The sequence below is a fragment of the Myxine glutinosa genome, unplaced genomic scaffold, assembly GCF_964187855.1.
Source record: "Myxine glutinosa unplaced genomic scaffold, kmMyxGlut1.1 SCAFFOLD_2717, whole genome shotgun sequence".
NCBI lineage: Eukaryota > Metazoa > Chordata > Myxini > Myxiniformes > Myxinidae > Myxine > Myxine glutinosa.
Genome location: NW_027618811.1, coordinates 20,610 through 41,395, shown reverse-complemented (window position 1 = coordinate 41,395; position 20,786 = coordinate 20,610). Strand labels below are relative to the sequence as shown.

Below are 20,786 nucleotides of genomic sequence, written 5' to 3'. Positions count from 1 at the left end.
ACCTTAATCCTGAACTCACCTTCTTCTTTAACTTACCTTCACCCAGAACTTACCTTAATCCTGAACTCACCTTCAACCAGAACTTGCCATCCTGCATTCGCCTTTTCATCCTGAACTCACATTCTCCTTTAACTTACCTTCAACTTGAACTCACCTTTTGATCCTGCACTCACCTTTACCCTGATGCATCATTCTTTAGATGAAGTGTGCACTGGAACTTATCGACAACTCCTCCACCCCGAGCAACTTATTTCGGGTAAAGAGGATGCAGCCAACAACTACACTCGAGGCCACTACACCATTGGAAAGGAGATTGTGGACCTGGTTGAGGACCGCGTCCGCAAGCAGGTACACCAGTAAAGAATCATTTCCTCAAAAGAATCTCTTCAATATTTTATTTAATCTGGACTTGGAGGGACTCTGTGGCCTCCTGTTGGTCCAGCGATGATGTTCGTTCCAGATAATGTTTCAAGAACCTTCTCCAGACACGAACATCACCGCCCTACCAACGTGATGTCAAAGTCCTGAAGCACCTCGTGTATCATTGTCACTGATCTCCTCTCATAACTAATGGTTGTGATCTCCGATTTGCTGTTTGCTGAACCCCAGGCGGACCAGTGCACAGGTCTGCAGGGTTTCCTGATCTTCCATTCCTTTGGGGGCGGCACGGGCTCCGGCTTTTCCTCCTTGCTTATGGAGCGTCTCTCCTTCGACTCCGGGAAGAAGTCCAAGCTGGAGTTTGCCGTGTACCCAGCCCCTCAAGTGTCGACTGCGGTGGTTGAGCCCTACATTTCCGTTCTGACGACCCACGCCACGCTGGAGCACTCGGATTGCGCCTTCATGGTGGACAACGAGGCCATCTATGATATATGTCGTCGCAACTTGGACATAGAGTGTCCGAGCTACACTAACCTGAACCACCTCATGGCGCAGGTTGTCTCGTCCATCACTGCCTCGTTACGCTTCGGTGGTTCACTCAATGTCGATCTGACCGAGTTCCAGACAAACCTGGTGCCGTACCCACAGATCCACTTCCCATTGACCACTTACGCACCTGTTATCTCTGCCGAGAAGGCCTTCCACGAGCAGCTGTCGGTGTCTGAGATCACTCATGCGTGTTTCGAGCCCGCCAATCAGATGGTGAAGTGTGACCCTCGTCATGGCAAGTACATGGCGTGCTGCATGCTGTACCGCGGGGACGTCGCCCCCAAGGACGTGAACGCCGCCATTGGCTCCATCAAAACAAAGCGCTCCATCCAATTTGTAGATTGGTGTCCAACCGGCTTCAAGGTAAGTCCAGATGCAGGTAAACCATGAAGGTCTTGTTCGGTAATGGGGGAGGTAGCATTATCCTCGCTCATTCGATGTTGTTTCTCCTCATCGCAGGTTGGCATAAACTACCAGCCTCCGACCGTGGTACCTGGAGGTGATCTCGCCAAGGTCCAGCGGGCTGTGTGCATGATGAGCAACACGTCGGCCATTGCGGAAGCCTGGGCACGACTCGATCACAAGTTCGACCTGATGTACGCCAAACTTGCCTTTGTGCACTGGTATGTGGGGGAAGGAATGGAGGAGGGAGAGTTCGCTGAGGCACGCGAAGACCTCGCCGCACTGGAGAAGGACTATGAGGAGGTTGGAGCTGACCTGGTTGAGGGAGAGGGGGAGGAGGGAGATGAGTTCTAGCTGTCTTGGTCATGTACCACGTTGTTATCCATTGACCGTTATGTGACCTGCATTTTGGAGATCCTTGCGTGGTCGTTTACGAGTCGATAACCAGTTCACAGTTACAATGATTGACATGTTTGTTTAGTTCATTTGACCACTTTGTTGAGTTCATAACTGATTGTTGAAGTGGATAACACACTGGGTCCACCATATTTGTGTAGTTTACACCTGGTTCACATGTAAAGTTTGTTTACCCGTTACCAGCAAATGTACCTTGTAAACCATCTCTGAAGGTCTAGCATGATGGACCCGTCTTTGAGGCATGTTAACTCAAGAAAGACCTTGCAACTTGAGTGAACAATTTGATCGATTTTTGCCCAAAAATAAAGGATCGGATCCATTGATATTGTTTTGTATGCAGCCTGTGGCTGCTCGTTGCATCATTTTCTGGAAATGTGACGATGCTGTTGATGCAGTGCCCCTGTTACTCATTTTGCGAAACTCGGAAGGATAACAGGCTGAATCAACCTGCCTGGTGTTATGTCAACGGAACGACAGGGGCTCAAACTCCAGACCCTAAGATCTTAAGCGCGCCACCTTAACCGTGAAGCCAGAACCAGGTTTACTGGGCTATTGATCCCTATTTTGGTGTCTGTGGACCCGATGAACAGTATACCTCCTATACAGATCACTTGTCGACCCTAAATAATGCTAGCTGCTCTTCAGACCCTCTTCATCTTCCTTTTGGTGTCCCTTGTGGTTTTGTTTGTCGTTCCCTCGTTTTATTTCCATCTTCACCTGTGCAGTCCAAGTTTATGGGATTTCATTATCAGCTTCCGCTGTTACACATGATACCCACGTCGATTCTCAGATCTTCCCGTCCATAGAACCTGATAATGTGCTCTCTTATGAAACTGAATTCTTGTCCCTTCAATTCAAACATGGACACCCGTGTTCTCAGTGCTATTAATACCGACATGCTTGTCCTGGGGGCCTTCATCCACCTTTAATTAGATGGCATCCATGGAATACTTACCCTCCGCAGTCAACTTGGTGCGAGCCAACTCTTCTGCTTTTTGAAGGGATTTTTTTCTTTGATCCAATATGGCTGCCAGACCACGTGAGCAATTACATCATAAATTTATATTTTCTAATATAATTGTTGCATAGATCACACTTAAGAAATTTCAAACTGATAAGACTAAGTGTTGTCCCTGTCGAATTACGACGTCATAAGGCACCAATGAGGTCATTGTTAACAACACTTATTCCCCATGCTGAGTTTTTTTTACAATGAGGCATGTTTGAAATTTTTCCATGGAGCAGTTTTGGAGATATAGAGGTGCAACAGTTTTTCGTTTTTTCCAAGATGGCGCCCATAACACGTGACATGACGTCATAATTATTAAAATATTATACAGGAGGAGGTGCTCCTATGGTGAAAATTTTGTCAATCAGACGAAGAATTCCAGAGGAAAAAAAATTCATGCTGATCAAATCAAGCGTTGTACATGTTGAATTATGACGTCATAGTTAAGGCACATATGACATAAACATATCTTATTCCCCATGGGGAGTACTTCACAATGCACCATGTTTCAATTTTTTCCATAGAGCGGTTTTGGAGATATGGAGGTGCAACGTTTTTCCAAGATGATGCCTGCACCACTTGACCTATGACGTCATAATTAAAAATTCTACAAGAGTCGCCGCTGCTATGGTGAAAAATATCGTGTCAATCTGACCAACAGTTGCCGAAAAAATGAATGTTAACAATGCAGACACACACCCCACACGTACGTACGCAACCGAATGCCTAACCGTGAATATCGCTTTGCGAGCGCAGGTTAAAAACTGCGAGCACACTTAGTCAAACCTGGCGATCGACACTTGATCTTCCGCGGGTTCACACCTCGGTGTTACAACGTGACTTAGGTGAAGGTATTTTCGCTCACCTGAGCACTACATTACCCATACCCACTCACCTGTGGAACTCACGAGACACCTCAGAGGCAGGTGTGCGTACTTCCAGACCATCTTGGAAGCCCTATTGAAACAACTAGCATTGCACGGCATGCTCTGCGCGCCTCACCACACATCCTTTCAGAGGGATAAGCATATTTGACAATTTCGGTGTCTTTTGGGTCTTCAGGGCCATTTGGGTCTTCAGGGTCTTTTTGAGCCTTAGGGCCTTCAAGGGTGTTTTGGGTCTTCGGGGTCTTTGGCACTATTTGGGTCTTCAGTGTCATTTGAGTTTTCAGGGTCTTTTGGATCATTTGGGCCTTTAAGGGTATTTTGGATCTTGAGGGTGTTTTGGGTCTTCGGGGTATTCGGGGCCATTTTGAGCCTCAGGGCCTTCAAGGGTATGTTGGGGCTTTGAGGTGTTTTGGGTCTTCGGGGTCTTTAGGGTCTTCACAGTCTTTGTGGTCGTCAGGGTGTTTTGGGTATTCAGGGTCATTGGGGTCTTCGGGGCCATTTGGGTCTTTTTGAGCCTCAGGGCTTTCAAGCATATTTTGGGTCTTTGTGGTCTTCAGGGTGTTTTGGGTCTTCTGGCTCTTTAAGGGTATTGTTGTGTTGTGTGACTGTTCTCAGTTAACACCGGGAGAGTCACGGAAGGCAATCGAGCGTTACTCCTGGGCGTTCAGTTCAAACAGCGGATTTTATATATGAAAATAATTGTGTGGTGTATAACTTAGCTCCGATCACTGGTGGGATCTCGTCAGTCTCCGAACTGCCCCGGTGGTCCATGCGCGCGAACACGCCTTGGCGCGTAGTCCGTGCGTGGAACCAGGCCTTAAGCGCGCAGGCCCGAGTGTTCGTCCACGCGTTGTTTCTTCTGCCTGCCAAAACTGCAGCTCTCCATCTGCGGCTCTTCCTCCTCACGTCAGACGAACAGGGGAGCCGAGGATACGATGCCAGCCGACAACCGCTTCCGCCATCATTGAGGTCCAGAACGTCAAGACAGGGGGGAGAATCGCCAGCGCTCACCCATCTTTCACCAGAGTCCGATACCAAGGGGGTAAGATGTCGGTCAGCATGTTCTTTTAACGGCCGTCTCGTGATGTCATCGGCGCTTCTCCACCAATCCCCGCAGGCCACCACTACATCGTTCAGTTCTCCACCTATCAGCGTGCATTCCACCTCTGACGTCATCGGTGGTACCTTGCTAATCATCGAGTTGCTTCTTGCTCGCCCTTTTCTCTACCAATCAGCAGGTAGCTTCCTGCTCCAATCTTCCTATTGGCGAACTACTACCCAATCACTGTCCTTCTGGGCATGGCTCTCAGCCTGTGGTGTCCTGTGTCCTCTATCAAGTCGGGGTTGTTAGTGGTAGTGCTTGATGCCTGGCTTCCGGTTGGTTTTGTTATTTATTGTAATGTGCTTTTAATGGGCACTTCCTGCGCTAGTGTCTATTGCGGTGCCACAAGGGACAAAGGATACATCACCAAGGGTAAGACGTACAAGGGATAATTTATCCTTTATTCCTAAGCTAGTTGACATGCCCCGCCCCCTCGTGACGGGGACAGATATATAACTTATCCGACACCCGGGCTAAACAGGTCATCCACTTATTACATGGTGGTGGTTCTTCTTCTTCTTCACAACAGTCGGAGAATGTGCGAACACTAACACAAGTGCGAAAAGTGGTTTTTCAACACTAACACAAGTGCGAAACGTGGTTTTTCAACACTAACACAAGTGCGAAAAGTGGTTTTTCCACACTAATACAAGTGCAAAAGTGGTTTCCTGCACCAACACAAGTGCGAAAAGTGGTTTTTCAACACTAACACAAGTGCGAAAAGTGGTTTTTCAACACTAACACAAGTGCGAAAAGTGGTTTTTCAACACTAACACAAGTGCGAAAAGTGGTTTTTCAACACTAACACAAGTGCGAAAAGTGGTTTTTCCACACTAATACAAGTGCGAAAAGTGGTTTTTCAACACGAACACAAGTGCGAAAAGTGGTTTTCAACACTAACACAAGTGCGAAAAGTGGTTTTTCAACACTAACACAAGTGCAAAAAGTGGTTTTTCAACACTAATACAAGTGCAAAAGTGGTTTCCTGCACCAACACAAGTGCGAAAAGTGGTTTTTCAACACTATCACAAGTGCAAAAAGTGGTTTTTCCACACTAATACAAGTGCAAAAGTGGTTTCCTGCACCAACACAAGTGCGAAAAGTGGTTTTTCAACACTAACACAAGTGCGAAAAGTGGTTTTTCAACACTATCACAAGTGCAAAAAGTGTTTTTTCCACACTAATACAAGTGCAAAAGTGGTTTCCTGCACCAACACAAGTGCGAAAAGTGGTTTTTCAACACTAACACAAGTGCGAAAAGTGGTTTTTCAACACTAACACAAGTGCGAAAAGTGGTTTTCCAACACTACCACAAGTGCGAAAAGTGGTTTTTCAACACTAACACAAGTGCGAAAAGTGGTTTTTCAACACTAAAACAAGTGCGAAAAGTGGTTTTTCAACACTAACACAAGTGCGAAAAGTGTTTTTTCCACACTAATACAAGTGCAAAAGTGGTTTCCTGCACCAACACAAGTGCGAGAAGTGGTTTTTCAACACTAACACAAGTGCGAAAAGTGGTTTTTCAACACTAACACAAGTGCGAAAAGTGGTTTTTCCACATTAATACAAGTGCAAAAGTGGTTTCCTGCACCAACACAAGTGCGAAAAGTGGTTTTTCAACACTAACACAAGTGCGAAAAGTGGTTTTTCAACACTATCACAAGTGCAAAAAGTGTTTTTTCCACACTAATACAAGTGCAAAAGTGGTTTCCTGCAGCAACACAAGTGCGAAAAGTGGTTTTTCAACACTAACACAAGTGCGAAAAGTGGTTTTTCAACACTAACACAAGTGCGAAAAGTGGTTTTTCAACACTAACACAAGTGCGAAAAGTGGTTTTTCAACACTATCACAAGTGCAAAAAGTGTTTTTTCCACACTAATACAAGTGCAAAAGTGGTTTCCTGCAGCAACACAAGTGCGAAAAGTGGTTTTTCAACACTAACACAAGTGCGAAAAGTGGTTTTTCAACACTAACACAAGTGCGAAAAGTGGTTTTTCAACACTAACACAAGTGCGAAAAGTGTTTTTTCCACACTAATACAAGTGCAAAAGTGGTTTCCTGCACCAACACAAGTGCGAAAAGTGGTTTTTCAACACTAACACAAGTGCGAAAGTGGTTTTTCAACACTAACACAAGTGCGAAAAGTGGTTTTTCAACACAAACACAAGTGCGAAAAGTGTTTTTTCAACACTAACACAAGTGCGAAAGTGGTTTTTCAACACTAACACAAGTGCGAAAAGTGGTTTTTCAACACTAACACAAGTGCGAAAAGTGTTTTTTCCACACTAATACAAGTGCAAAAGTGGTTTCCTGCACCAACACAAGTGCGAAAAGTGGTTTTTCCACACTAATACAAGTGCAAAAGTGGTTTCCTGCATCAACACAAGTGCGAAAAGTGGTTTTTCAACACAAACACAAGTGCGAAAAGTGGTTTTTCAACACTATCACAAGTGCAAAAAGTGTTTTTTCAACACTAACACAAGTGCGAAAAGTGGTTTTTCAACACGAACACAAGTGCGAAAAGTGGTTTTTCCACACTAATACAAGTGCAAAAGTGGTTTCCTGCACCAACACAAGTGCGAAAAGTGGTTTTTCAACACTAACACAAGTGCGAAAAGTGGTTTTTCAACACTAACACAAGTGCGAAAAGTGGTTTTTCCACACTAATACAAGTGCAAAAGTGGTTTCCTGCACCAACACAAGTGCGAAAAGTCGTTTTTCAACACTATCACAAGTACAAAAAGTGATTTTTCCACACTAAAACAAGTGCGAAAAGTGGTTTTTCAACACTAACACAAGTGCGAAAAGTGGTTTTTCCACACTAATACAAGTGCAAAAGTGGTTTCCTGCACCAACACAAGTGCGAAAAGTGGTTTTTCAACACTAACACAAGTGCGAAAAGTGGTTTTTCAACACTAACACAAGTGCGAAAAGTGTTTTTTCCACACTAATACAAGTGCAAAAGTGGTTTCCTGCTCCAACACAAGTGCGAAAAGTGGTTTTTCAACACTAACACAAGTGCGAAAAGTGGTTTTTCAACACTAACACAAGTGCGAAAAGTGGTTTTTCCACATTAATACAAGTGCAAAAGTGGTTTCCTGCACCAACACAAGTGCGAAAAGTGGTTTTTCAACACTAACACAAGTGCGAAAAGTGGTTTTTCAACACTATCACAAGTGCAAAAAGTGTTTTTTCCACACTAATACAAGTGCAAAAGTGGTTTCCTGCACCAACACAAGTGCGAAAAGTGGTTTTTCAACACTAACACAAGTGCGAAAAGTGGTTTTTCAACACTAACACAAGTGCGAAAAGTGTTTTTTCCACACTAATACAAGTGCAGAAGTGGCTTCCTGCACCAACACAAGCGCGAAAAGTGGTTTTTCAACACTAACACAAGTGCGAAAAGTGGTTTTTCAACACTAACACAAGTGCGAAAAGTGGTTTTTCAACACTAACACAAGTGCGAAAAGTGGTTTTTCAACACTAACACAAGTGCGAAAAGTGGTTTTTCCACACTAATACAAGTGCAAAAGTGGTTTCCTGCACCAACACAAGTGCGAAAAGTGGTTTTTCAACACTAACACAAGTGCGAAAAGTGTTTTTTCAACACTAACACAAGTGCGAAAAGTGGTTTTTCAACACTAACACAAGTGCGAAAAGTGTTTTTTCCACACTAATACAAGTGCAAAAGTGGTTTCCTGCACCAACACAAGTGCGAAAAGTGGTTTTTCAACACTAACACAAGTGCGAAAAGTGGTTTTTCAACACTAACACAAGTGCAAAAAGTGGTTTTTCAACACTAATACAAGTGCAAAAGTGTTTCCTGCACCAACACAAGTGCGAAAAGTGGTTTTTCAACACTAACACAAGTGCGAAAAGTGGTTTTTCAACACTAACACAAGTGCGAAAAGTGGTTTTTCAACACTAACACAAGTGCGAAAAGTGGTTTTTCGACACTAATACAAGTGCAAAAGTGGTTTTACTGCACCAACACAAGTGCGAAAAGTGGTTTTTCAACACTAACATAAGTGCAAAAAGTGTTTTTTCCACACTAATACAAGTGCAAAAGTGGTTTCCTGCACCAACACAAGTGCGAAAAGTGGTTTTTCGACATTAACACAAGTGCGAAAAGTGGTTTTTCCACACTAATAAAAGTTCAAAAGTGGTTTCCTGCACTAACACAAGTGCGAAAAGTGGTTTTTCAACATTAACACAAGTGCGAAAAGTGGTTTTTCCACACTAATACAAGTGCAAAAGTGGTTTCCTGCACCAACACAAGTGCGAAAAGTGGTTTTTCAACACTAACACAAGTGCGAAAAGTGGTTTTTCAACACTAACACAAGTGCGAAAAGTGGTTTTTCCACACTAATACAAGTGCAAAAATGGTTTCCTGCACCAACACAAGTGCGAAAAGTGGTTTTTCAACAGTAACACAAGTGCGAAAAGTGGTTTTTCAACACTAACACAAGTGCGAAAAGTGGTTTTCCACACTAATACAAGTGCAAAAGTGGTTTCCTGCACCAACACAAGTGCGAAAAGTGGTTTTTCAACACTAAAACAAGTGCGAAAAGTGGTTTTTCCACACTAATACAAGTGCAAAAGTAGTTTCCTGCACCAACACAAGTGCAAAAAGTGTTTTTTCCACACTAATACAAGTGCAAAAGTGGTTTCCTGCAGCAACACAAGTGCGAAAAGTGGTTTTTCAACACTAACACAAGTGCGAAAAGTGGTTTTTCAACACTAACACAAGTGCGAAAAGTGGTTTTTCAACACTAACACAAGTGCGAAAAGTGTTTTTTCCACACTAATACAAGTGCAAAAGTGGTTTCCTGCACCAACACAAGTGCGAAAAGTGGTTTTTCAACACTAACACAAGTGCGAAAGTGGTTTTTCAACACTAACACAAGTGCGAAAAGTGGTTTTTCAACACAAACACAAGTGCGAAAAGTGTTTTTTCAACACTAACACAAGTGCGAAAGTGGTTTTTCAACACTAACACAAGTGCGAAAAGTGGTTTTTCAACACTAACACAAGTGCGAAAAGTGTTTTTTCCACACTAATACAAGTGCAAAAGTGGTTTCCTGCACCAACACAAGTGCGAAAAGTGGTTTTTCCACACTAATACAAGTGCAAAAGTGGTTTCCTGCATCAACACAAGTGCGAAAAGTGGTTTTTCAACACAAACACAAGTGCGAAAAGTGGTTTTTCAACACTATCACAAGTGCAAAAAGTGTTTTTTCAACACTAACACAAGTGCGAAAAGTGGTTTTTCAACACGAACACAAGTGCGAAAAGTGGTTTTTCCACACTAATACAAGTGCAAAAGTGGTTTCCTGCACCAACACAAGTGCGAAAAGTGGTTTTTCAACACTAACACAAGTGCGAAAAGTGGTTTTTCAACACTAACACAAGTGCGAAAAGTGGTTTTTCAACACTATCACAAGTGCAAAAAGTGTTTTTTACACACTAATACAAGTGCAAAAGTGGTTTCCTGCACCAATACAAGTGCGAAAAGTGGTTTTTCAACACTAACACAAGTGTGAAAAGTGGTTTTTCAACACTAACACAAGTGCGAAAAGTGGTTTTTCTACACTAATACAAGTGCAAAAGTGGTTTCCTGCACCAACACAAGTGCGAAAAGTCGTTTTTCAACACTATCACAAGTACAAAAAGTGATTTTTCCACACTAAAACAAGTGCGAAAAGTGGTTTTTCAACACTAACACAAGTGCGAAAAGTGGTTTTTCCACACTAATACAAGTGCAAAAGTGGTTTCCTGCACCAACACAAGTGCGAAAAGTGGTTTTTCAACACTAACACAAGTGCGAAAAGTGGTTTTTCAACACTAACACAAGTGCGAAAAGTGTTTTTTCCACACTAATACAAGTGCAAAAGTGGTTTCCTGCTCCAACACAAGTGCGAAAAGTGGTTTTTCAACACTAACACAAGTGCGAAAAGTGGTTTTTCAACACTAACACAAGTGCGAAAAGTGGTTTTTCCACATTAATACAAGTGCAAAAGTGGTTTCCTGCACCAACACAAGTGCGAAAAGTGGTTTTTCAACACTAACACAAGTGCGAAAAGTGGTTTTTCAACACTATCACAAGTGCAAAAAGTGGTTTCCTGCACCAACACAAGTGCGAAAAGTGGTTTTTCAACACTAACACAAGTGCAAAAAGTGGTTTTTCAACACTAATACAAGTGCAAAAGTGGTTTCCTGCACCAACACAAGTGCGAAAAGTGGTTTTTCAACACTATCACAAGTGCAAAAAGTGGTTTTTCCACACTAATACAAGTGCAAAAGTGGTTTCCTGCACCAACACAAGTGCGAAAAGTGGTTTTTCAACACTAACACAAGTGCGAAAAGTGGTTTTTCAACACTATCACAAGTGCAAAAAGTGTTTTTTCCACACTAATACAAGTGCAAAAGTGGTTTCCTGCACCAACACAAGTGCGAAAAGTGGTTTTTCAACACTAACACAAGTGCGAAAAGTGGTTTTCCAACACTACCACAAGTGCGAAAAGTGGTTTTTCAACACTAACACAAGTGCGAAAAGTGGTTTTTCAACACTAAAACAAGTGCGAAAAGTGGTTTTTCAACACTAACACAAGTGCGAAAAGTGTTTTTTCCACACTAATACAAGTGCAAAAGTGGTTTCCTGCACCAACACAAGTGCGAAAAGTGGTTTTTCAACACTAACACAAGTGCGAAAAGTGGTTTTTCAACACTAACACAAGTGCGAAAAGTGGTTTTTCCACATTAATACAAGTGCAAAAGTGGTTTCCTGCACCAACACAAGTGCGAAAAGTGGTTTTTCAACACTAACACAAGTGCGAAAAGTGGTTTTTCAACACTATCACAAGTGCAAAAAGTGTTTTTTCCACACTAATACAAGTGCAAAAGTGGTTTCCTGCAGCAACACAAGTGCGAAAAGTGGTTTTTCAACACTAACACAAGTGCGAAAAGTGGTTTTTCAACACTAACACAAGTGCGAAAAGTGGTTTTTCAACACTAACACAAGTGCGAAAAGTGGTTTTTCAACACTATCACAAGTGCAAAAAGTGTTTTTTCCACACTAATACAAGTGCAAAAGTGGTTTCCTGCAGCAACACAAGTGCGAAAAGTGGTTTTTCAACACTAACACAAGTGCGAAAAGTGGTTTTTCAACACTAACACAAGTGCGAAAAGTGGTTTTTCAACACTAACACAAGTGCGAAAAGTGTTTTTTCCACACTAATACAAGTGCAAAAGTGGTTTCCTGCACCAACACAAGTGCGAAAAGTGGTTTTTCAACACTAACACAAGTGCGAAAGTGGTTTTTCAACACTAACACAAGTGCGAAAAGTGGTTTTTCAACACAAACACAAGTGCGAAAAGTGTTTTTCAACACTAACACAAGTGCGAAAGTGGTTTTTCAACACTAACACAAGTGCGAAAAGTGGTTTTTCAACACTAACACAAGTGCGAAAAGTGTTTTTTCCACACTAATACAAGTGCAAAAGTGGTTTCCTGCACCAACACAAGTGCGAAAAGTGGTTTTTCCACACTAATACAAGTGCAAAAGTGGTTTCCTGCATCAACACAAGTGCGGAAAAGTGGTTTTTCAACACAAACACAAGTGCGAAAAGTGGTTTTTCAACACTATCACAAGTGCAAAAAGTGTTTTTTCAACACTAACACAAGTGCGAAAAGTGGTTTTTCAACACGAACACAAGTGCGAAAAGTGGTTTTTTCCACACTAATACAAGTGCAAAAGTGGTTTCCTGCACCAACACAAGTGCGAAAAGTGGTTTTTCAACACTAACACAAGTGCGAAAAGTGGTTTTTCAACACTAACACAAGTGCGAAAAGTGGTTTTTCAACACTATCACAAGTGCAAAAAGTGTTTTTTCACACTAATACAAGTGCAAAAGTGGTTTCCTGCACCAATACAAGTGCGAAAAGTGGTTTTTCAACACTAACACAAGTGTGAAAAGTGGTTTTTCAACACTAACACAAGTGCGAAAAGTGGTTTTTCCACACTAATACAAGTGCAAAAGTGGTTTCCTGCACCAACACAAGTGCGAAAAGTCGTTTTTCAACACTATCACAAGTACAAAAAGTGATTTTTCCACACTAAAACAAGTGCGAAAAGTGGTTTTTCAACACTAACACAAGTGCGAAAAGTGGTTTTTCCACACTAATACAAGTGCAAAAGTGGTTTCCTGCACCAACACAAGTGCGAAAAGTGGTTTTTCAACACTAACACAAGTGCGAAAAGTGGTTTTTCAACACTAACACAAGTGCGAAAAGTGTTTTTTCCACACTAATACAAGTGCAAAAGTGGTTTCCTGCTCCAACACAAGTGCGAAAAGTGGTTTTTCAACACTAACACAAGTGCGAAAAGTGGTTTTTCAACACTAACACAAGTGCGAAAAGTGGTTTTTCCACATTAATACAAGTGCAAAAGTGGTTTCCTGCACCAACACAAGTGCGAAAAGTGGTTTTTCAACACTAACACAAGTGCGAAAAGTGGTTTTTCAACACTATCACAAGTGCAAAAAGTGTTTTTTCCACACTAATACAAGTGCAAAAGTGGTTTCCTGCACCAACACAAGTGCGAAAAGTGGTTTTTCAACACTAACACAAGTGCGAAAAGTGGTTTTTCAACACTAACACAAGTGCGAAAAGTGGTTTTTCCACACTAATACAAGTGCAAAAGTGGTTTCCTGCACCAACACAAGTGCGAAAAGTCGTTTTTCAACACTATCACAAGTACAAAAAAGTGATTTTTCCACACTAAAACAAGTGCGAAAAGTGGTTTTTCAACACTAACACAAGTGCAAAAAGTGTTTTTTCCACACTAATACAAGTGCAAAAGTGGTTTCCTGCACCAACACAAGTGCGAAAAGTGGTTTTTCAACACTAACACAAGTGCGAAAAGTGGTTTTTCAACACTAACACAAGTGCGAAAAGTGGTTTTCCAACACTACCACAAGTGCGAAAAGTGGTTTTTCAACACTAACACAAGTGCGAAAAGTGGTTTTTTCAACACTAAAACAAGTGCGAAAAGTGGTTTTTCAACACTAACACAAGTGCGAAAAGTGTTTTTTCCACACTAATACAAGTGCAAAAGTGGTTTCCTGCACCAACACAAGTGCGAAAAGTGGTTTTTCAACACTAACACAAGTGCGAAAAGTGGTTTTTCAACACTAACACAAGTGCGAAAAGTGGTTTTTCCACATTAATACAAGTGCAAAAGTGGTTTCCTGCACCAACACAAGTGCGAAAAGTGGTTTTTCAACACTAACACAAGTGCGAAAAGTGGTTTTTCAACACTATCACAAGTGCAAAAAGTGTTTTTTCCACACTAATACAAGTGCAAAAGTGGTTTCCTGCAGCAACACAAGTGCGAAAAGTGGTTTTTCAACACTAACACAAGTGCGAAAAGTGGTTTTTCAACACTAACACAAGTGCGAAAAGTGGTTTTTTCAACACTAACACAAGTGCGAAAAGTGGTTTTTCAACACTATCACAAGTGCAAAAAGTGTTTTTCCACACTAATACAAGTGCAAAAGTGGTTTCCTGCAGCAACACAAGTGCGAAAAGTGGTTTTTCAACACTAACACAAGTGCGAAAAGTGGTTTTTCAACACTAACACAAGTGCGAAAAGTGGTTTTTCAACACTAACACAAGTGCGAAAAGTGTTTTTTCCACACTAATACAAGTGCAAAAGTGGTTTCCTGCACCAACACAAGTGCGAAAAGTGGTTTTTCAACACTAACACAAGTGCGAAAGTGGTTTTTCAACACTAACACAAGTGCGAAAAGTGGTTTTTCAACACAAACACAAGTGCGAAAAGTGTTTTTTCAACACTAACACAAGTGCGAAAGTGGTTTTTCAACACTAACACAAGTGCGAAAAGTGGTTTTTCAACACTAACACAAGTGCGAAAAGTGTTTTTTCCACACTAATACAAGTGCAAAAGTGGTTTCCTGCACCAACACAAGTGCGAAAAGTGGTTTTTCCACACTAATACAAGTGCAAAAGTGGTTTCCTGCATCAACACAAGTGCGAAAAGTGGTTTTTCAACACAAACACAAGTGCGAAAAGTGGTTTTTCAACACTATCACAAGTGCAAAAAGTGTTTTTTCAACACTAACACAAGTGCGAAAAGTGGTTTTTCAACACGAACACAAGTGCGAAAAGTGGTTTTTCCACACTAATACAAGTGCAAAAGTGGTTTCCTGCACCAACACAAGTGCGAAAAGTGGTTTTTCAACACTAACACAAGTGCGAAAAGTGGTTTTTCAACACTAACACAAGTGCGAAAAGTGGTTTTTCAACACTATCACAAGTGCAAAAAGTGTTTTTTACACACTAATACAAGTGCAAAAGTGGTTTCCTGCACCAATACAAGTGCGAAAAGTGGTTTTTCAACACTAACACAAGTGTGAAAAGTGGTTTTTCAACACTAACACAAGTGCGAAAAGTGGTTTTTCCACACTAATACAAGTGCAAAAGTGGTTTCCTGCACCAACACAAGTGCGAAAAGTCGTTTTTCAACACTATCACAAGTACAAAAAGTGATTTTTCCACACTAAAACAAGTGCGAAAAGTGGGTTTTTCAACACTAACACAAGTGCGAAAAGTGGTTTTTCCACACTAATACAAGTGCAAAAGTGGTTTCCTGCACCAACACAAGTGCGAAAAGTGGTTTTTCAACACTAACACAAGTGCGAAAAGTGGTTTTTCAACACTAACACAAGTGCGAAAAGTGTTTTTTCCACACTAATACAAGTGCAAAAGTGGTTTCCTGCTCCAACACAAGTGCGAAAAGTGGTTTTTCAACACTAACACAAGTGCGAAAAGTGGTTTTTCAACACTAACACAAGTGCGAAAAGTGGTTTTTCCACATTAATACAAGTGCAAAAGTGGTTTCCTGCACCAACACAAGTGCGAAAAGTGGTTTTTCAACACTAACACAAGTGCGAAAAGTGGTTTTTCAACACTATCACAAGTGCAAAAAGTGTTTTTTCCACACTAATACAAGTGCAAAAGTGGTTTCCTGCACCAACACAAGTGCGAAAAGTGGTTTTTCAACACTAACACAAGTGCGAAAAGTGGTTTTTCAACACTAACACAAGTGCGAAAAGTGTTTTTTCCACACTAATACAAGTGCAGAAGTGGCTTCCTGCACCAACACAAGCGCGAAAAGTGGTTTTTCAACACTAACACAAGTGCGAAAAGTGGTTTTTCAACACTAACACAAGTGCGAAAAGTGGTTTTTCAACACTAACACAAGTGCGAAAAGTGGTTTTTCAACACTAACACAAGTGCGAAAAGTGGTTTTTCCACACTAATACAAGTGCAAAAGTGGTTTCCTGCACCAACACAAGTGCGAAAAGTGGTTTTTCAACACTAACACAAGTGCGAAAAGTGTTTTTTCAACACTAACACAAGTGCGAAAAGTGGTTTTTCAACACTAACACAAGTGCGAAAAGTGTTTTTTCCACACTAATACAAGTGCAAAAGTGGTTTCCTGCACCAACACAAGTGCGAAAAGTGGTTTTTCAACACTAACACAAGTGCGAAAAGTGGTTTTTCAACACTAACACAAGTGCAAAAAGTGGTTTTTCAACACTAATACAAGTGCAAAAGTGTTTCCTGCACCAACACAAGTGCGAAAAGTGGTTTTTCAACACTAACACAAGTGCGAAAAGTGGTTTTTCAACACTAACACAAGTGCGAAAAGTGGTTTTTCAACACTAACACAAGTGCGAAAAGTGGTTTTTCGACACTAATACAAGTGCAAAAGTGGTTTTACTGCACCAACACAAGTGCGAAAAGTGGTTTTTAAACACTAACATAAGTGCAAAAAGTGTTTTTTCCACACTAATACAAGTGCAAAAGTGGTTTCCTGCACCAACACAAGTGCGAAAAGTGGTTTTTCGACATTAACACAAGTGCGAAAAGTGGTTTTTCCACACTAATAAAAGTTCAAAAGTGGTTTCCTGCACTAACACAAGTGCGAAAAGTGGTTTTTCAACATTAACACAAGTGCGAAAAGTGGTTTTTCCACACTAATACAAGTGCAAAAGTGGTTTCCTGCACCAACACAAGTGCGAAAAGTGGTTTTTCAACACTAACACAAGTGCGAAAAGTGGTTTTTCAACACTAACACAAGTGCGAAAAGTGGTTTTTCCACACTAATACAAGTGCAAAAATGGTTTCCTGCACCAACACAAGTGCGAAAAGTGGTTTTTCAACAGTAACACAAGTGCGAAAAGTGGTTTTTCAACACTAACACAAGTGCGAAAAGTGGTTTTCCACACTAATACAAGTGCAAAAGTGGTTTCCTGCACCAACACAAGTGCGAAAAGTGGTTTTTCAACACTAAAACAAGTGCGAAAAGTGGTTTTTCCACACTAATACAAGTGCAAAAGTAGTTTCCTGCACCAACACAAGTGCAAAAAGTGTTTTTTCCACACTAATACAAGTGCAAAAGTGGTTTCCTGCAGCAACACAAGTGCGAAAAGTGGTTTTTCAACACTAACACAAGTGCGAAAAGTGGTTTTTCAACACTAACACAAGTGCGAAAAGTGGTTTTTCAACACTAACACAAGTGCGAAAAGTGTTTTTTCCACACTAATACAAGTGCAAAAGTGGTTTCCTGCACCAACACAAGTGCGAAAAGTGGTTTTTCAACACTAACACAAGTGCGAAAGTGGTTTTTCAACACTAACACAAGTGCGAAAAGTGGTTTTTCAACACAAACACAAGTGCGAAAAGTGTTTTTTCAACACTAACACAAGTGCGAAAGTGGTTTTTCAACACTAACACAAGTGCGAAAAGTGGTTTTTCAACACTAACACAAGTGCGAAAAGTGTTTTTTCCACACTAATACAAGTGCAAAAGTGGTTTCCTGCACCAACACAAGTGCGAAAAGTGGTTTTTCCACACTAATACAAGTGCAAAAGTGGTTTCCTGCATCAACACAAGTGCGAAAAGTGGTTTTTCAACACAAACACAAGTGCGAAAAGTGGTTTTTCAACACTATCACAAGTGCAAAAAGTGTTTTTTCAACACTAACACAAGTGCGAAAAGTGGTTTTTCAACACGAACACAAGTGCGAAAAGTGGTTTTTCCACACTAATACAAGTGCAAAAGTGGTTTCCTGCACCAACACAAGTGCGAAAAGTGGTTTTTCAACACTAACACAAGTGCGAAAAGTGGTTTTTCAACACTAACACAAGTGCGAAAGTGGTTTTTCAACACTATCACAAGTGCAAAAAGTGTTTTTTACACACTAATACAAGTGCAAAAGTGGTTTCCTGCACCAATACAAGTGCGAAAAGTGGTTTTTCAACACTAACACAAGTGTGAAAAGTGGTTTTTCAACACTAACACAAGTGCGAAAAGTGGTTTTTCTACACTAATACAAGTGCAAAAGTGGTTTCCTGCACCAACACAAGTGCGAAAAGTCGTTTTTCAACACTATCACAAGTACAAAAAGTGATTTTTCCACACTAAAACAAGTGCGAAAAGTGGTTTTTCAACACTAACACAAGTGCGAAAAGTGGTTTTTCCACACTAATACAAGTGCAAAAGTGGTTTCCTGCACCAACACAAGTGCGAAAAGTGGTTTTTCAACACTAACACAAGTGCGAAAAGTGGTTTTTCAACACTAACACAAGTGCGAAAAGTGTTTTTTCCACACTAATACAAGTGCAAAAGTGGTTTCCTGCTCCAACACAAGTGCGAAAAGTGGTTTTTCAACACTAACACAAGTGCGAAAAGTGGTTTTTCAACACTAACACAAGTGCGAAAAGTGGTTTTTCCACATTAATACAAGTGCAAAAGTGGTTTCCTGCACCAACACAAGTGCGAAAAGTGGTTTTTCAACACTAACACAAGTGCGAAAAGTGGTTTTTCAACACTATCACATGTGCAAAAAGTGTTTTTTCCACACTAATACAAGTGCAAAAGTGGTTTCCTGCACCAACACAAGTGCGAAAAGTGGTTTTTCAACACTAACACAAGTGGTAAAAGTGGTTTTTCAACACTAACACAAGTGCGAAAAGTGTTTTTTCCACACTAATACAAGTGCAGAAGTGGCTTCCTGCACCAACACAAGCGCGAAAAGTGGTTTTTCAACACTAACACAAGTGCGAAAAGTGGTTTTTCAACACTAACACAAGTGCGAAAAGTGGTTTTTCAACACTAACACAAGTGCGAAAAGTGGTTTTTCAACACTAACACAAGTGCGAAAAGTGGTTTTTCCACACTAATACAAGTGCAAAAGTGGTTTCCTGCACCAACACAAGTGCGAAAAGTGGTTTTTCAACACTAACACAAGTGCGAAAAGTGTTTTTTCAACACTAACACAAGTGCGAAAAGTGGTTTTTCAACACTAACACAAGTGCGAAAAGTGTTTTTTCCACACTAATACAAGTGCAAAAGTGGTTTCCTGCACCAACACAAGTGCGAAAAGTGGTTTTTCAACACTAACACAAGTGCGAAAAGTGGTTTTTCAACACTAACACAAGTGCAAAAAGTGGTTTTTCAACACTAATACAAGTGCAAAAGTGTTTCCTGCACCAACACAAGTGCGAAAAGTGGTTTTTCAACACTAACACAAGTGCGAAAAGTGGTTTTTCAACACTAACACAAGTGCGAAAAGTGGTTTTTCAACACTAACACAAGTGCGAAAAGTGGTTTTTCGACACTAATACAAGTGCAAAAGTGGTTTTACTGCACCAACACAAGTGCGAAAAGTGGTTTTTCAACACTAACATAAGTGCAAAAAGTGTTTTTTCCACACTAATACAAGTGCAAAAGTGGTTTCCTGCACCAACACAAGTGCGAAAAGTGGTTTTTCGACATTAACACAAGTGCGAAAAGTGGTTTTTCCACACTAATAAAAGTTCAAAAGTGGTTTCCTGCACTAACACAAGTGCGAAAAGTGGTTTTTCAACATTAACACAAGTGCGAAAAGTGGTTTTTCCACACTAATACAAGTGCAAAAGTGGTTTCCTGCACCAACACAAGTGCGAAAAGTGGTTTTTCAACACTAACACAAGTGCGAAAAGTGGTTTTTCAACACTAACACAAGTGCGAAAAGTGGTTTTTCCACACTAATACAAGTGCAAAAATGGTTTCCTGCACCAACACAAGTGCGAAAAGTGGTTTTTCAACAGTAACACAAGTGCGAAAAGTGGTTTTTCAACACTAACACAAGTGCGAAAAGTGGTTTTCCACACTAATACAAGTGCAAAAGTGGTTTCCTGCACCAACACAAGTGCGAAAAGTGGTTTTTCAACACTAAAACAAGTGCGAAAAGTGGTTTTTCCACACTAATACAAGTGCAAAAGTAGTTTCCTGCACCAACACAAGTGTGAAAAGTGGTTTTTCAACACTAACACAAGTGCGAAAAGTGGTTTTTCAACACTATCACAAGTGCAAAAAGTGGTTTTTCAACACTAACACAAGTGCGAAAAGTGGTTTTTCCACACTAATACAAGTTCAAAAGTGGTTTCCTGCACCAACACAAGTGTGAAAAGTGGTTTTTCAACACTAACACAAGTGCGAAAAGTGGTTTTTCAACACTAACACAAGTGCGAAAAGTGGTTTTTCAACACTATCACAAGTGCAAAAAGTGTTTTTTCCACACTAATACAAGTGCAAAAGTGGTTTCCTGCAGCAACACAAGTGCGAAAAGTGGTTTTTCAACACTAACACAAGTGCGAAAAGTGGTTTTTCAACACTAACACAAGTGCGAAATGTGGTTATTCAACACTAACACAAGTGCGAAAAGTGGTTTTTCAACACTATCACAAGTGCAAAAAGTGTTTTTTCCACACTAATACAAGTGCAAAAGTGGTTTCCTGCAGCAACTCAAGTGCGAAAAGTGGTTTTTCAACACTAACACAAGTGCAAAAAGTGGTTTTTCAACACTAACACAAGTGCGAAAAGTGTTTTTTCCACACTAATACAAGTGCAGAAGTGGCTTCCTGCACCAACACAAGTGCGAAAAGTGGTTTTTCAACACTAACACAAGTG

The 20,786-nt window shown here is 40.9% G+C and overlaps 1 protein-coding gene across 1 annotated transcript; it reads left to right on the top strand.

The window, feature by feature from the left end:
- Positions 1-678: 678 nt before the first annotated feature.
- On the top strand, positions 679-1,683 carry LOC137413994 (tubulin alpha chain, testis-specific-like). The gene is made up of 2 exons (XM_078769483.1): positions 679-1,290; positions 1,387-1,683. Exons 1-2 carry the CDS (start codon positions 694-696, stop codon positions 1,681-1,683), a joined length of 894 nt encoding a protein of 297 aa, XP_078625609.1. The 5' UTR covers positions 679-693.
- The last annotated feature ends 19,103 nt before the right edge of the window (positions 1,684-20,786 follow it).

What these genes read in the sequence shown, in the direction of transcription:
- LOC137413994 (XM_078769483.1), top strand. Translation starts at nt 694, where the DNA reads ATGGAGCGTCTCTCCTTCGACTCCGGGAAGAAGTCCAAGCTGGAGTTT. An exon ending in GGTGTCCAACCGGCTTCAAG is followed by an intron (nt 1,291 to 1,386) that starts GTAAGTCCAGAT and finishes TCCTCATCGCAG; the next exon opens with GTTGGCATAAACTACCAGCC.